Source organism: Danaus plexippus, assembly GCF_018135715.1.
Source record: "Danaus plexippus chromosome 18 unlocalized genomic scaffold, MEX_DaPlex mxdp_35, whole genome shotgun sequence".
In the NCBI taxonomy this organism is placed as follows: Eukaryota; Metazoa; Arthropoda; class Insecta; order Lepidoptera; family Nymphalidae; genus Danaus; species Danaus plexippus.
In genome coordinates, this window is record NW_026869854.1 from 608,394 (window position 1) to 626,021 (window position 17,628).

The following is a 17,628-nucleotide window of genomic DNA, read 5'->3' on the forward strand; positions in this document are numbered from 1 at the left end:
GCAAGATGCAGTCTGAAGCATATCTAAAGAGTAAATTTATGTATGTATATAGTCAGCGCACGTAACAAATTTATTGAGGAAATTTAAAATGCAACAGAAATAAACATCTAAATATTAATAATAAAGATTATACGAAGGAGTTATATATTCTTAAATATGATATAAGGAAATAAACAAATGCACGTTATTATAATATTTGATAGAACAAAAAAAGTCATGCGTTAATTATATGTACTATGTTTTTCTACAACTAAACTTCAAACTACTATCAATGGCCGCTATTTAAATTATGGTTATAAAAGAACGTAAATTAATTCATAGACGGGTAGATTAAAACGATATTTACAAATTTCAATATTCAGTTTTAATTTTTCGTCATAACAATTTTCCTAGTAATCATCCTTATATGATTAACTCTCAAAAATTTATAAATGGCTAGAGAGGCTCTCGGTACTTGAAAGCTATTTAAAGAACAAATCATCATTAACAACACAAAAAGACCCTTTGTGTGTGAATTGTCAGTTGGTAATGACAGTACACCATTAGGAAATAAGAAAAGCATGTCCTTAATATACGGAATAAATAATTGTCTATGATAACTTAAAACACATCATAATTAATTTAGTTACTGCCAATAAACATTTTCAATTAATAAATCGAAGTAAATGCTCAAAAATACAAACGTCACTTTATTTACGATCACATGACCATTTCAGCCAATCACAACAATCAACACAGTTTAACAGTTTTGCTTTTATATTTGACAAATCATTTTTTGACATACTATACTATTTATCGGGTTGGAAGTTAATTGGAGATATTTATTCAAAATTCATACCAGAAAATCAAGAAGTCTAGAAATGCCAAAAAACTAGTCCTTCATAAACCGGAGTTGGAAGCGTTCTTGACAACGTGTAAAAAAACGGTACTTTTAGTGTTGTCGGCGCTTACGATACGCTTCACTCGTGAGTTGTAAGCTATGCCATGCCATGTCAGTTCGTTGATGGTATGCGGTTCTGCATAATTTAAGTGTTTAAAACGTTTTTTTTTTTGTGATTTTAACTGATTATCTGTGTTGTGAAAGTTTCGGTGAACACTGAAGTTTACGGAAGGCAATGAAGACTAAAAGTGATAAGAACAAGAACGGCGATAGTGATACAGAGGTGAGTAATTAAAGCACTTGTCATAAAATCTTATAATATCCTTATATGACATTATCTTGTAAGATGTATTGATATCTTGAGATAATGCCTAATATTCTTGAAATATATTCAGGTAGGTTTTATTTTCTACATATTCAATTTCCTATTTACCGCCGTATTTTTGAAATACTTTGACAGTTGCCTCGCGATTTGATCTATTTTTAGGTTCATTCATGTATTTCTATTGAGGCTATTGTTATGATTTAAACCAGATGTTTGTATTTTTACTGCGTATACAGCAATTGGATAGGAATTGTCTTGTCTTGTAGCAAACTTGTTATGTATTATCTGTTTGTAATTCTCACTTTACCCACCTACTCTTATATAACAAATATTGATTATATTAGTATTTTGTAAAATAATAATTGATCAAATTTTCTTCTTGTATATGATCAAGTAATAATTTTTACATTCTTCCAGTAAAGATAATTTACATATATACACACATAGTTTTTCTTGCTGTTATGTTAATTTTACATAAGTGCAGCAAAAAATATAGTTATATAGTTTGGTTGCTGTTATAAGCAACACAGTAAATAAAGTATTACTTAAGACAGTATTGTCATCATATATATCAGTGGTAAACAAGAATAAAGCTAGTATTAAAATTTAATTGTTGTGATGTAATTAGGCTTAGCTAACTAAAAATTTAAGCTATAACAAGATATTCTTGTAACATTTCGAGAAAGTATGTTTTTACAATAGTAAACATAAGGTATATGGGGCACTTCAGGGTAAGTTCCGTCAAGGACAAGCCACAGCTCAGCCAGAATTACTGAAACCAGTTAGGAGATTATCGATCATGTTTATTTAACCACAATATTTGGTACTCTATACAGATATTCATAATCTTTCAACAACCAATATAATATTTCTTTGTGTGAAAACAATAATATACTTCATACATATAAAATATATCTACAATGTGAATTTATATTAGATACCGTCTTAACCTGTCATTCAGATAACTTGTGGTGTTACACTTACTGTATACTAATTTTATGTGTAAAATTTCCTATGAAACCTTTTTAATGTAAGACACACATATATGAAAGCCATATTAAAAAAAAAACACATATTATTATCGTCTTTTTTATTCTATATTTAAAAAAAAATGTGTTTGTGGGCAACACCAATTAAATTATGTATGTATAAAATTAATTATTAAACATTTAATTAAATTTACTTTCAATACAAATTTAATCTTAATGACAATACTCTTGTTAATATGCTAATTGCTAGCCTTATTAATACAACTTTATCTTTGCTTGTATTTCAAACACACTTTCACTGAGTAGTCAGAAAATATATTATTACAATACATTTTTAAACACCTTATGTTTGCCTTTCATGGTGGAATTGCCCTTTGGATGATTCTTTGAAGTATTTTGAACCTGATTGCTGCACTTTAGGTTCATAATAGAGTTGTATTTGTTTATTATGACTTCTTGAAGTCAAGCTCAGATTGAAATGAAAAGTTATGAAAATTTTATTTCTCATATAGATTTAATAAACAATTTATGAGGAAAATGTTTGAAGTAATCCCGAGAAATTATGAGATAATGTAAATCATAAATGAAAATTAAATTTTTGGTTCTCTAATAAATTAAATAAACATCTTTTTGTTGGTATTTATTTAAATGTTCAAATATTTATAGAGAATATAAGATAATTATTTCAGCTCGGCCTTATGTTGATAGGATTTTTTTAAAAATGAAGATATATTTTAAAAATTCTATATAACATATTTTTGTACCGCATCATTTGATTGTAATCTCAGTAAAAGTAATACATATATCAAGTTTGTATTGTCACTCTACATATAATGCATTTCCAGTTTCTCATGTAATCATTGTTTATATTATAATAAAAAAAAGTTGTAAACATGCCGTAGGTATTCATATTTGGAGTGACGGTACAGATTATGTAAGTGTTAAATTAATATTGATTAGCATTGTATTGATATAAATAATGAATGAAAATTAAAATACACCTTAGTTAGAAATGGGCTATAATTTATATGGTAACATTTAATTTTACTTTTTTTTTATTATGTCAGCATAGGTTCCCCGTATAAATTCCTACTGAACTACACGTCCTTAAAGCCCATATTTTTAAATAAATAAAATTTTTTATGTATTCCAAATATTATTGAGTTATCTATCAATAAATAAAAAGCTATTTTGCTTACTATTTATGGGAATCTTGAACTATTGAGCTGAGGAAACTGTGGCAGCTTGATAGCTTAGAAAGTTAGATATTCATGAAGAATCATGCTGTGATGAGTAATTTGTACATAGTTTTTTGGCCATCGAAAAAAAAAACGGTTTTACATATTTTTGAAAATTAATACTCAACTGAATAAAAATAAATAATAGATTGTATCAAAATACAATTCCGCTGATTGTATGAAGAGGTATTCTGATTGGATACTTCTGAAAAGAAATGAAACTAAAAAAATAAATTTAAAGTTTTAATAAAAAATATAGCTTTATTCAGAAACTTGAATAGAAATGCAAATGTGGGTTCATAGCCTGCAGACAGGAGCATGAAATAAATAACAAACATATTTCTTGTATGAGTTTTTTTTGTTTTGTTTTATTTACTACAATGAGAATATTACTCAAGAACATATGATAACTGTAGTAAGTAAAAACATTTTTAATTATACCTTCATATATTAAATAAGATTTTACTATCAAATTATCTATGTAAATAGTTGTTCTGGATAAATCATTGTATTTCAGACCTTATTGCGATTACAATAGGAGACTGCATTACCATTGAAATGTCAATATTGTAATTCAGATGCAAACAAAAGTTTTATAAGTATACAATGGAATTCATTGTGAGATGTGATTTTGAGTTTTATTTATTTTTATATAAAGTCTATTATAGGATGAAGGTTGTCTGATGTAATTTGCAGTTTGCATGGATTTGGCACCTATATACAGGATATGTGTGTGTGTGTTGCATACTACCAGAGTCTTTGTTGTAGTATACGTTACATTATTTGGAGAGTGAAGTCGCGTGTCTAGTTCGTTTACGTGCTCAGTGAACTAAATATTTTGTGTTACGATTGCAGAAAAGTTTGAATATTTTTTTTCTTTGCTTTTGGCAGTATACGGTTTTTCTTTTGCGTAAATACATTTTAAAATATGCATGCCGATGTATTTTTTGCGTGTTAGAATAACGTTATAGACAACGAGAAATCGGTCGCAATGTTACCTCATACACGAAACTAAATAAATAATCGAAATTACTTTTATTTATAACCGAGATTTATTATAATTTTTAAATTAAATTCTGTTGGTAAATGCGTTCAATTGCGTTTGTTTACTTGATGCACTACGACGCGACGTGAAACAAATAATAATATGGGTATGTTGTACGTAAATATATTTATATAGTATATATATGTTTATTTCATGTTTACAACGAAACGAAAACTTCTCAACGATTCATGGATCACCGTACGGGTGACGGGTCCATCGCGTTGCAAGGAACTTTAACAGTGCCTGGGACTTGCGATCCAGGTGCAGGTTTAAAGGGCTCCTATCTAACGGGATTTAAACCCTCACCTCCACCGTCCAAGCTCCACTCTCTACCTAACCACATTTGAAACGAACCTACTAGGGCTGCCTTCAAAGTACTTTTTTTATATTGAATTGATGTTACTTCTGGAAAGGCCCGAGTCTTTTAGTAGGTTGTAGAGAGATTTAGCTGTTATACCTCTCACTCCATCTTCAACCGCATATAATTTATTATCCACCTATTCTTAGTGAGTTCATTCGTGAGCTCCTAATACTTGTTGACTTTGATGGCATGGTTTTTGAGTACGTTTGATTCCCAAGGAACCGCTATATTATTCTATAAGCTCTATTGACATAACGCGATTTACAATTCGCGAATACAGAAATATGTCTGGTCTGGACGCCGACGCACAAATATCTAATGGATCTTATATTTAGCGTTCTCATCTTGCCGAATAAAAGACTTTAATATATCTGTATCTTTGGCCTTCGCACTTGAATCTTACCCTTTTCTGCTACTTTGTGCTACTATCATATACGGTTTGTTGTTTGTTGTTTGTTGTTTGAGAATAACGTAACAATGTCATTATCGGATTGCCCCAGGATATGTCTTTTGGAAACGCTTAGGTGTTTATAGGGCTCCGATGGTCTTTTTAGATCCATTCCAAAACTATTACGGTCCCTGAATAAAGCTGACGACTCAGCCAATGTCGCGAGCCCGAACCACAACTTCAATCTTTACGACGCTTGCATCAAACTTTAACAAAAGGGTTTTATTAATATTATAAACGAAGAAAGGCCAAGTCGAACGCGATATTAGGTAATTATTACAGATCTAAGCTAAAAAGCTACCAAAAAGAAGCGTCAAACATGATGTTACTGGCCAGTCGGTTATCTATCTTGTTAAGATCGTTTAAAAACCTATCTTCTATTCCTTCTAACGGTGGAGTACGACCTATATTATCTATCTTACGACTGAAGAAAATTAGATGGAGCATTTACCGTAACCGCAGCATCGTATCGACGGCCTAACGATGATCCCAGATCGTATGAGCACTAGCATCATCTGACTCCTGAAAAAATCCAGAAGAATAGATCTTGTAAAAAAAGATACCATGATGTAAATTTATAATTAATAAAACTGTAGATCAAGTGTCTGGTTGTAATCGACTGAGAGTAGGACTGAGACAGAGTGAGTACTGACTGATATTACTGAATTCATTCGGTAAAATATTTTCACATAATTTGCTGGAAATTTTTCTATTTCTATATCTTAATTGTATATTAAAAGAATCATTTGTGGTTTGATAGTAGCATTAAACAACTGAATCTTTTTAGGAACTAAAACCAGTTTTTATTTTTAATGATCGAATAATGGCAATGTTAAACGAATAGTGTATAAGACATCCAGTTAACTTTTTTATTTCAGTCTGCGTATTAATACGGAATACGTAATAAATGCAATAATTCGTATGATTGATGCATGTTAAAATCTCAGCACAATATTTATTTGAAACACTGATAAAAACACTAATACCGCCGAGAATCATAATATTGAGTCTGTTATATGTACATAAATGTTACACGGTCAACCGATGCTAGCCAGTTTCACCGCTTTGTGTACACAGTCTGCTAAAGAACGCTTTAAAATTATTAGAACCGCAACCCGCGGTCTTGGTAATGCGACATGCGATAGGCTCATTATAAAAATTTTAGCAATTAAATAAAAGTTTCAGTCTAAATATATAGTTGTAGAATAACGTATATAATTTGATATAATTGTCAGGATCGTTCTTAATTTAATGTTAGTCATTATTAAAATATACGAATTCTGGCTTTAAAATAGCATATCTTACGGTCTTTGCCTTAAATTAAATATCCACCCTATATTTCCTTAAAAAAAACTATTTTTTGTAATTAATAATTTTTTCTACGTGTCTAACAAAGGATTGGGTGATATGAAATTATTAATTTACTTAAGTAGACAGGTTGACATGAATATTTAATGTTGTGAGGACAATACGCCCCCCAAGTCCTATTGTATCACGTCAAGTTATTGTTACACTTATAATTATTGATTTATTGTTCGTTTGTTTGTTATGGAATTATAGCAACCACTGAAACTATTAATATCCTGCGGTTGACGTTTTGCTACCGTATTCTCCTATATACATATCATAAAGCTACCATTATTAATATTAATATTACATATAATTGTATTTTGTTGTGTTATAAGAGAATTTTTAAGGAATAAAATCTGTTGGTTGCTTTATAACCGCATGATGTGTAGATAAGATAAGATGCATTTATTTAAACTTACGTAATATTTAAATTAAAAAAAGTACAAAAAAATCGTAAATTTTTACAAATTAAAATTATTTTTCTTAAATTTAAATATTGAATCCCTCCGGCGTTAATATATCGCCGCTGTGATGGCATTGTAAGTCAACATAAATAAATATGTATTTTTTGTTAATTCAAATAAAATAGTAAAAATTTTCCTACAAACCTATATATTTTTTTTGGACTCAAAAATGGAATTTTTCTATAAGAGAAGTGTTTGGAAATAAAGTATATAAAGCAGGCTTATGAAAAACAAAAATAGTTAACAAGATAGCTAATTTTATATTCATTTGTTCCTCTCAATTTCAGACAAGGATACTTATTGTATGAGTTATATACGTAGTAACTTTTTTGTCCCCAGGATCTTTATTAATTGCTTATAATTTGTCTCATATTTTCATTGTGACAATTTTTTTTAATTTTTCTTCTGTTTGCGTATCACAACATCAGCTGGGTTAATGGAGACGTCACAACCTTCAACTTTCATATCATTAAGATGAAGACCGCTTTTCTTTTTTGTATTTTAAAGTTTGTCTTTTAATTTACACATGTGGAGGGTAATTGGACAACGTGCGAGATCATAGAGAGAGATTTTCTAGATATTTACATAATTTGCAAGCCTTATCCAAAATACTAATAGTTTTTAATACAATGAGAAACTCATTTGTTAACATCAACGTGTAATGAAATATCTCCATAAAAGCAATTATCGAAACATATTTTTTTTATCTTAAATTTCGTAATAACCAAAAAAAAAAAAAATTTTTTTCAAAATGAACATCCTAAGTTATATTCCGTAAACACTGACAGAAACCAACTGGTTCGTGCTTAATTAAATGGACGAGTGTTTATAAATTGGCAATTTGGGTTAAGCGATATCACGCTGTCCTCAAACAACCCTTCTAATTTAGGAATAAGCCTATATATTATGTGTGTAGTATGTATGTGTTTTGATTATACCATACATATAACCTAATTCCCCTTTACAGAATCAACTTTATCGGTTATTACGTTAAATCGGCGTTTTTTGTTATAGGTAGTAGTAATTACAATTATTGTTTTTTTTTTTGCTTCTTTTTTTTAATGTAAAAGTAATTATGTCGTCATTCTTGAATCGATCATCCAACGAGAACGCTTTATTAGACTTTAGCATTCTGTACACGTGAGGCTGCCACATGTAGGGAAACGGATGGGGAGCCCTGTGGGGGAAAGGGGTGGTTACAATGTATGAGTCAACCCCAGAGAAAGAGTGCCGTAATAGTTCCCTTCCGGCATTTCTAAGCGACTTCTCTATTTCGGAGAAAAGCGGCTGTTAATATTTCTAAATCCATTTTCACTTAAGTTTCAGATTTAGGTCGTAACTACTATCAAAATTCCATGTAAATAACTACATATATTGGCATTATCGTAATATAACAGAGTTAATTTTTTGAAAACTGTATAACAGAAATCAAAAACAGTTCGATTCAAACAGAACAACTTATATGTGTGGAATAACTATCTGAAAAAAAATAATTATATGTATTTATATTGTTTTTTTTCATTACACACACAGATGTCTGTTCGTATAAATTTAGTCAAAAAAAAAGGCCAAAGTTTGTTTGAACGATAGAATTGTTACCGACAAACATTATTAAAACTAAATAATTTATTTAGAACCACAAAAAAAAAAATAATCATTCGAATGTCCAATGATATTTAACAACTAGAAACGACTGTAACAACTTAATCGATTTCCGCTTTAATGCTGTCTGCGTTTTGTTTGTAGAGTTCGATGTTATCATCACAGAACCACTTCTAGAAAATAATATATCTGTGATATTCATTCCGTACTATCGAATAACTTTCACGTGAAGATCGTTGACATATAATTGAATTATTTATGTACATGTCATATATAGTGAAGGAATTGTCTTTAAGAAAAAAGCTATTTATTATATGTGAAACATCGTATGCTTTCTCTCATACGTGGGTGTTGTATGCGAGTGCGGCGGTAATTAGATTTATTTTCAGATTATAAAATGCCAATTTTACATAAATACGTGTTCTGTATACTAAAATAGACTAAACTGTTTATTTAAGTTGAGACTACAAACATACTTATATATATATAGTGTGTTTTAAATATTTTTGGTGGCATTGAATAAGTTAAATGCTTTTTGAGGGATCATTTTGATGATTTTGCCTTTATAGTAAAACGAAAATGTTACTTACATTTAGTTTTCAAATAAAGTTTTAATAAATCGTGGTTGTTTTTCCTCAAATTTTCCACGCCAATTAAATTATTGACAGGCGAACACTGCCCGCCGACCGTTACATTGTACGAACAAAACTATGTAAATACACGTAAATTATATTTAAATGAGTTATTGCTGCTCATTATTACTGTATCTGTGAAAAATTATGTTATTTGAATTTGGTATCACAACTGAAGCTGTATCCGCTCGCGGCTCGGGGTCGCTGAAATATTGGACAGTGAATTTACAACGGTGACGTCATCGTGTCATAAAGATTTTCGTTAAAAATAAAGCGTCCTGTGCCACGGACACGCCTCGTAAGTTTGCTTATCATAATGGGAACCATAAATACTGTTGTCTCCAACAAAAAATATTCTCAGCTCTCAATTATATTATGTTAATACAAAATTAGGCATTTCTATTATCTTCTAAGTGACATCCTGTATCCGCATTATCGTGATAGTTATAACAATTGTCCAAAATCCAAACCAAATATAATCCTAGTGATTAAACGTACATATAACTTTAACCTTTATGTCCATTTATCTTAATAGATATTGGAATCTACGTAAACCGCTAACGACCGGGTAACTATGACGTTAGAATGTATAAAATCTAATTCTGTTAGATCATTATTATTTTGATGTCTTAATAACACGTTTAACAAGTCAGTTGTTGCTTCGAGTTCTTAGTGAAAGTGCAACGAAAATGCGAAGAGATGTCTCCCAGACGTGAATGTGAAGTTTTTAAGGTTTTTCGTGTGTGCTAACACGTTGATTCCGGTGTGAACAGTAGTCTGTGAACTGTGAAACTGTGAGTTTGCCGTTCGACACGATATGTTAGCGTCAGCTGTTACATCGAATATGAGCAGGCATGCACTATCAGCCATGTTCCAGAAGCGGCGTTCTATTGACAGACCTCTCATTATGGTGAGTGACACCGCTTTTAGAGATCTCTCCTTGGCTTTATAAGTCTCGTTCTTAGATTGGGTTTGGTTTTTACAACACGCGTTCACTGGGTCCGGGGATTGTTAAAGTAAATATTATCACTAGAAGACACGAGGACGGAATGTCATTAAACTATAGTATTCGACTACTTTGTTACCAACAAAAATATTAAACTAGAAACATAAATTAAAAATAAATGAATTATATTAAATTAACATAAAAAATAAATTCCAATAATCGTTGCTCAATAACGACTACATTTTTCTAAATGCTACGTCAATAAACGTAAATGTATTTGCGAGACTAATTATATTAGTGCCAATTCTTTTACAACAACTTTGATTTATTTCGTTTTAGTGATAGATGTAATATTTTTGTCGGTCAGTTTATCTGAAATATGTACGCAAGTATTTACTTAAACGATAAGAGCCCAACACACGGACGTCACACCAAAAAAACATCTACCGATGAAGAAATGTAGCTTTCTCTTTATAAAAATAAACATCCCGTTCCACCGATTGCTATAATCGGCGTATTTTTTAAGAGATATCTTAAGATTTGTCCTGTGACAGCAGAACGTTTATCACCTATTTATATATCTTATGATTTGATAACATCTACAATCTTGTCCCAGTTTATATTATCATGTGAAGAAATCATATATAGTCAAAAGAGCGTTAAGGTTAAATAAAAAGAAAGATTCGAAGTTAACTTTTCACGTTCTAAAGATAAAGGAAAAGTTGATATGCACTTGGTGTTGACAAAAATGATGAAATATGATATGATTGGCGTTTGAGTAATTTTATTGTCTAAAAGGACAATTCTTTACAAAGGTAAATCAATTTAAATTAATTCACTTAATAACATCGATGTATACAATTCAATTAAATCAACAATATACATGGAGTTAAATTCATATCATATCATATCATACGATATCACATCACATCACATCATAATATTAAAATGTATCCAAATAAATTGAAACTGTTACACGTTCTAGTAAACAGTTTTTTTTTCTCAACGTACAATTATTGCGATTAAGTTTTAAGATGCATTATCATCGCGTGGCTGGCATCTGTTATGCTTTGTAAAAGTCACCTTTGCAATTTATGTAATGACTTGAGCATTTTATTATTATTATGACTTTTAAATAATCTTAAAATGAAGGAGTTATTGCTTGATACATATATTCTGTTATGTAATGTTTAAAAGTTTTAAACATTTGACGAGGTCGATCAAACTGAGCCCTATCCCCTTAGCCCTTAGGGTAGATGGATATTAGGTGGAGGGAGAGGTGTTTGCAACAGTTATTGGCTGTGTTGTTTTGATCGTTGTTATATAAACACTCCCGTAAGCCAACGAATCTGTGTTCGGAGGCCATTTAATTTGTTTTCCACAGAGCAGTGATTCCCCTTCTGATAGTTATTGCAATTGCCATCCCTTCAGCGGCGAGAGCCCGAAGACGCAATCATTTTATTTTTATTTCAATCAAATTTATTTCCTCATATCCACATAATTGCTCTTAGTCCAGGAAACGACATCTACGGGTATCTCATATTCTCTCCACCAAAGCCTATCAGGAACTGGTCGTTTTAATAACACTGTTGAATTATATAAGGAAATATAGTAATTTCCTTCATACATATGATTCCGTTCGTCAGTACACCGCAGAACGTCCTTCACACGTAACCCGTCATCTCTTGACATCTTTAAATAGATTTATAATTTATATAAGTTTTTTATGTGTACGCTGTACACTGTTCACATCCTTGTATTTTATAACAACATAAATATGGTATATTACATAATATGTTTGTATTTGATTCGTGTTTTGATAAAGCAAAAATATTTTTTTGTATGTCGTATATTATTTTTGTTTTATAAAAACAAACCAAATAATCCGAATAGTTTTTGTGAGGTCTTGTAACGCTCTTCATTTTGACATCGTCATGTTAAAAGTCTTCTGAAACGTCCTTCTGTGTTTTGTAACCTTGTCTTAATTATAATGGACCTGCCTTAAGATGCTAATTGATTGTGGTTTTGTATCGTGTTAAATGATTCTAGCTTGTACTGCACTGTTCATAATGAACAAGTTCGCGTGTATATCTGTGGAGAATATCTAATCGTCGTGACAAATAATTATCACATTTGTCTATTCTTGTGCATTAAGTTCAATGTATGAATATTTTTAGATATGTTTGAATTGATCTGAAAATATCCTAACGTTTTAAATGTTTCAGTCCTAATTATCTTGAACTCTGAAAACGATTAATTCTTGCAAATGTACATAAATTATTACTATTTAAAGTTGTCCCAAATATAAGTCATGGAGTAAATAGCAGGTGGTGATGGTAAAAATATTTCATCCATTATCAGTCTTGGCAAATCCAATGTCCTGGCGATTATTCGCTTTTTTCTTAGTTCTCGACACTAGCAAATCCAAAGACTTAGAACATTTTGTAATAAGTATCATTGTTGGAGTCATTGCTTAAAAATACATACCACAGAAATAGGAAAATTTAGTTCCGTTGAATTGTTATGAAATTAATGAGATCTAAGATTTTCGCGAGTTTTATTCATTTAATTGTTATGAAATTGTTTATCTTGATAAAATTCTTATCATTCACATCAAATCAAAACTTTTTCTCTAATTATATTGATTTTATTCTCTATATTACGATAGATGTGAATATGATATAATATATATATATCCTATACAAGCCCTGTCCGTCCGTCCATCGCTCCCGTTATCAGGTCACTAACTCTTATTTTCTAATGTATAAATAAATGATATTGAATCTAAGTTTCTCCATACATATTCTTAGTACCCAACACACGTATTTTAATCAATGCTCCGTTTGAAAACTTTTTTTTTTTAAATAATATCTAAAAAACTTGTCCTAGTCTGTACAATGATGATGCCGTCCGACCTAAATATACCTCAAGTATATAAAACGATATCAATACATAATTTCTAAGTAACGGAAAAGTTGTTTATATATTTCCATTATTCATTAATAATTACACTTACAATGCATTTCATTGAAACGTTCTGTACTATTATTTTTGATGAACCGACTGACATTATTTACATTGCAATATCCACATTGCAATACATTTTGTGTTCAAAAATGCGGATGTTACAATCCATCGTGAACAGAAATTAATATTATCGGCCTATGAAAACTACGATTGCGTTCACTCGTAGCCAATTGATTTAGAAGCGTTGTTTTGCGAACGCATTATAAGAATATTAATGTACTAAACAATATTCAGGTTTAGCTCACTGTAAACCTGGCGGCTCTTGATGCAGTTAGCTACCGTGTCGGTTGTATGAATCTAGTTGATAAGTCTTCCATGTTGATATGTTTATAGACATATGTTTGTAGACATTGACGGCCGCGGGCACTATAGCGAACTTGATACTTGTTACATGATTGTCCATCACCCACTGAACGTCCGTGTTGGAGCGGTATACGTGTCCAAGAATAACCGATCGTTAATGTCATTCCGTATGTAACCCGTTGTGTATTGACATCGTTTGGAATACACTAGAATTAATGACGTCAGGTGACCCACTTTTGTTTTTTCTATGCGGTTTCTGCAAAATTACCTACTTATTTATATTTCTGAAGCGCTTTAAGTAGCTTTTTCCCAGCTGAGGAACTTACTTGTAATAAATAAAAAATCTGACAGGTATGAACGGAGCTAAAATGATAGCGATGTAGTTGTAATATGTATTTGTTTTTGTTGGTCAAATTAATTTGTATCTATAAATGTTGGATATAATGAGATCTAAGATTTTTATTCGGATTTACTACGCGGATTTTATTATTTAAAAACTACATAATCCCGACGTTTCGGTTACTTTGCAGCAACCGTGATCACGGGCTGGATCACGTGGTTGGATATAGAACAGTAAAAGATTTCTTCTATCTAAAAATTCTTGGATATCCGACGTGGAGCCCGATAATAAGAAAGCTAAAAACATTTACAAACACAGATAAAAGTTTGCGATGAAACTTTGTTAGCTTACATACAAACAGCACAGAGTAGTGTTATATTATTTATAAAGAAATATGAACTAACTGTGATTATATAAGGATTGTTTTGATGAAGTGTTTATTAGTTTAGCCTTTATACAATATTCCTGAGCTCATCTTGGATCGCAAGAAGGCGTTTATTACAGTATTTATATTCATTATAATTGGAAAAGATGATACGTATAACAAAACCAACCTGTGCCGTCACTAACTCACTATTTAAATTATATACAAGACTTTGTATATAATAAATAAATACTCTTTTCATTCGAACTCTTTATATCTATGCTATTTTGGTTCCAGAACCGTCCAGAGAAGTTATCTCTGACCAACCGTCCTCCGCCACCAGCGGCAATAGTTCCCAAGTCAGTGGACGGTCCACGACCACCCGGTTGGAACGGTCAGCCCCGAAGACACGGCTCCAGTCGATTCAACGTACACAATCACAACCAGGAACTCGTCAAACTACCCCCCATTAAAGGTGAGAAGTCATCACGTTTTTATAAACTGCAAAAAGATTTTATCTAAATATAATTAAATTATATTTTACGTATAACTTTTACTATACTAATTTTTTTATTAAAAGAGCAATAATTTCTATTCCTCTACGACGTTCCACTATAGATTCGTTTAGACTGAAGTGTGTTTTTAAAACGACACAATATTTCCTGGTACCGGTCGTGTACAATACGTGCATACAGCACGTGAAAGAGCAAAAGCTGTTTGAAAGGCAGAGGAAGCGGAACAGGGTACAATGAGGGGGGATGGTGTGGGGGGGTCGGTTACGAACTACACTTAACAAATAGGAGCAAGGGTACTCTGGCTTAATGGGAATGAAGATATAATATTACTATTATAATATTATTCGTTGTTTGAGTTTAAATGGGTGGTATCAATGAAAATTCATCTTAATCATTTTTAAGCCAAAATCAGAGAAAATAAAAATTGTTTAACGGTAATTGATAATGGTGACAAAATTCACTTATTATGAGGGCAATGAAGATTTCCTCTCGTCATATTATCGATTTATTTCAATACTGCTATGCTGTATGGTGTAAAAAATGGAATTTTATAACTATTTATGCTTAGTCAAAAAGTATTATAAGTTAACAGAGGAAGCATTGAAATGGCGTGACAAGAATCGTGTCAGTAAAACAGGCCAGGTGCTCTGAAACTAGAAGTAGCTCCATTCAATCTAAAGCCAGAGGCGAACGAACTGAGACCCTCACATTATTTCATACATTTCCTACCTTGATTCACGTCTGTTTGACTTCGACAATCTCTTCAATGACTCCGTGGGTAATGTGCTACATTTATCTGAACAAATAATTACAATTATATACATACATACAAGCCATTGTCTCACTGGTATGACTTCAATACTTCTTATTTAATCGAGTCTTCGTTCTTATAAATCGAACAAATTTTCTTTTACTTGATAATAATTCTTAATGTAATTCTAGTTTCATCAGTACCGGAATAACTTTGATAATTAAAACATCAAGTACGATATATTCAATGTAAGGTGAGAAAGATTAAAAATAAAAAACTCGTACATTGTAAAAGTAAAAAAACATAGCCACGGGCGCGGTAAGGCTGCTCAACATAGGATAAGGTCATGTCTTAATTAAGATTAGACGCCCGATAAGCCCGTACACGGAGTAACATTACCGGCTCAGTGTGTTGAGAAAAATAAAATTCAATTTGATTACATATATAAAGAAATTAAAAACGGTTTTAAAATGTAGAATAACAATATGTATATATTCCTTTGATTTCCATGTTACGGACGTATTGCAACGAGTTTTGTCTATTATAATTTTTAAGAAACAGATATTTTTCCAAGTACTAATGTTTTTTATGCACCAAACAAAGGTGTTAAAGTCGACTCCGTCCGCTAGATTATGATATTTGTGCAAAGATAACACGCGTGACCTTGATGGTTTGTGAAAGTTAGTGATTATAACAAATTTACCGAGATCATTGCGGGGTAAGTTACAGCATTGTCATCTCACTTTCTGGTCCAGATCTTAATTGAGTTTCTTTGGTGGCAACATTCTCCACCTGGGACGATCTTCAGATAGTGAGACCGTTTGCAAGAATGATGTTATTACTTGTCTTAACGCCAATAGAGTTTTGGAATTTTTATGAGTACATTTTTCAATTTAAGAAATTTGTTTTTTTGTTTTAATTTAGATGTCATATTAATGTCATAGGAATCATTAAAAAATGATTGTATTTATATTGTCAGTGTCGCAACGTGAACTGTAAACATCTCTCACTGTATAAAATGGCCTAGTTTCGGCGACATCTTATGTAAATCAATACTAGAAGCCGGATGAAGTCGGACAACTCGTGCAGACGATTCATCTTAATATCAATTAAATTTAACATTAGAATATTCAACATCAATTAAGAAAATTTAAATGACTGTCTGTGATTTCAAAATAATACCGTTTCGTTTTTTTTATGGAAAATTATCTCAATATATAATAAATTTCGAAGTCGCGGGGAGGTCGCTTCCAGATATAAATCTTTTTAAAGGAAAATATCTTCGAAGACGTACTGAAAGATAAAATTGATAAGACAACAGTGAAATTCCTTTGAGAATAAGAGTTAACTTGTCGAGTGAGGAGAATGTTTCTCAACACTATTTATTGATAGAAGTTAAATAGAATTTGTGAATAGTAACAAAAATATCTTCACGAAATAAAATACGTTGCTTTGTTGGTACGTTACAATATAAAAAAAAAACAATGTAAAATTTCATAGAATCAAGTTAAGTAATATCAAGATTCTTGAACTGAGAAAAATGATCTTTTGCGGGAAACTAATTATAGTTTATTATGAGGCTTTCAGAGAAAATTTCTGTCGGGCGACTCGAGTAACAACAAACACTCGTAATGACCAAGTTGGATTCAGCATTTACCGATAGTCTTTTTATTTTCTTTAATATCAGTAAATATAAACTGAAATTAACTTTTATTTGTGGATCATATCATTTTGTTTATGACATTCATTGCTGAAGGTTTCGGTATCCCTTTTTAACGACTTCTGTAGACTTAGACTTTAAAAAAATTATGAATAAAATAGATTCTCCTAGACGTACTCAACTAGCTTATAGATTAACACTTCTTTATTCTGTAACTCACATATATATATAACGTAAAAAAAAATACTTTCGTCAATCTGAAAAAGTGAACACGTAAAACAAATGTTAGCGAAAGCCATATATTTTTATGTATGGCTGGATGTTTGTTTATTCCATTCTCAATAAATAAAAAGGTATTAAAAAATGCACATGACACTATAATAGTCGA

The 17,628-nt window shown here is 31.1% G+C and overlaps 1 protein-coding gene across 6 annotated transcripts in view; it reads left to right on the forward strand.

The window, feature by feature from the left end:
* Window positions 1–753: 753 nt before the first annotated feature.
* LOC116773090 (serine/threonine-protein phosphatase 2A 56 kDa regulatory subunit gamma isoform-like) overlaps window positions 754–17,628 on the forward strand; it is a 30,918-nt gene continuing 14,043 nt past the window's right edge. Inside the window, exons 1-3 of one of the 6 annotated variants that reach the window (XM_061528658.1) lie at window positions 4,206–4,291; window positions 10,001–10,244; window positions 14,612–14,789. In XM_061528658.1, the coding sequence (XP_061384642.1) occupies window positions 10,152–10,244; window positions 14,612–14,789 (271 nt within the window). In that variant the 5' untranslated portion in view covers window positions 4,206–4,291; window positions 10,001–10,151. Of the gene's footprint in view, window positions 1,164–4,205; window positions 4,292–4,389; window positions 4,584–9,209; window positions 10,245–14,611; window positions 14,790–17,628 lie in introns of those variants that run through there. The other 5 variants (XM_061528656.1, XM_061528659.1, XM_061528660.1 and 2 more) reach the window with 5 other exon arrangements.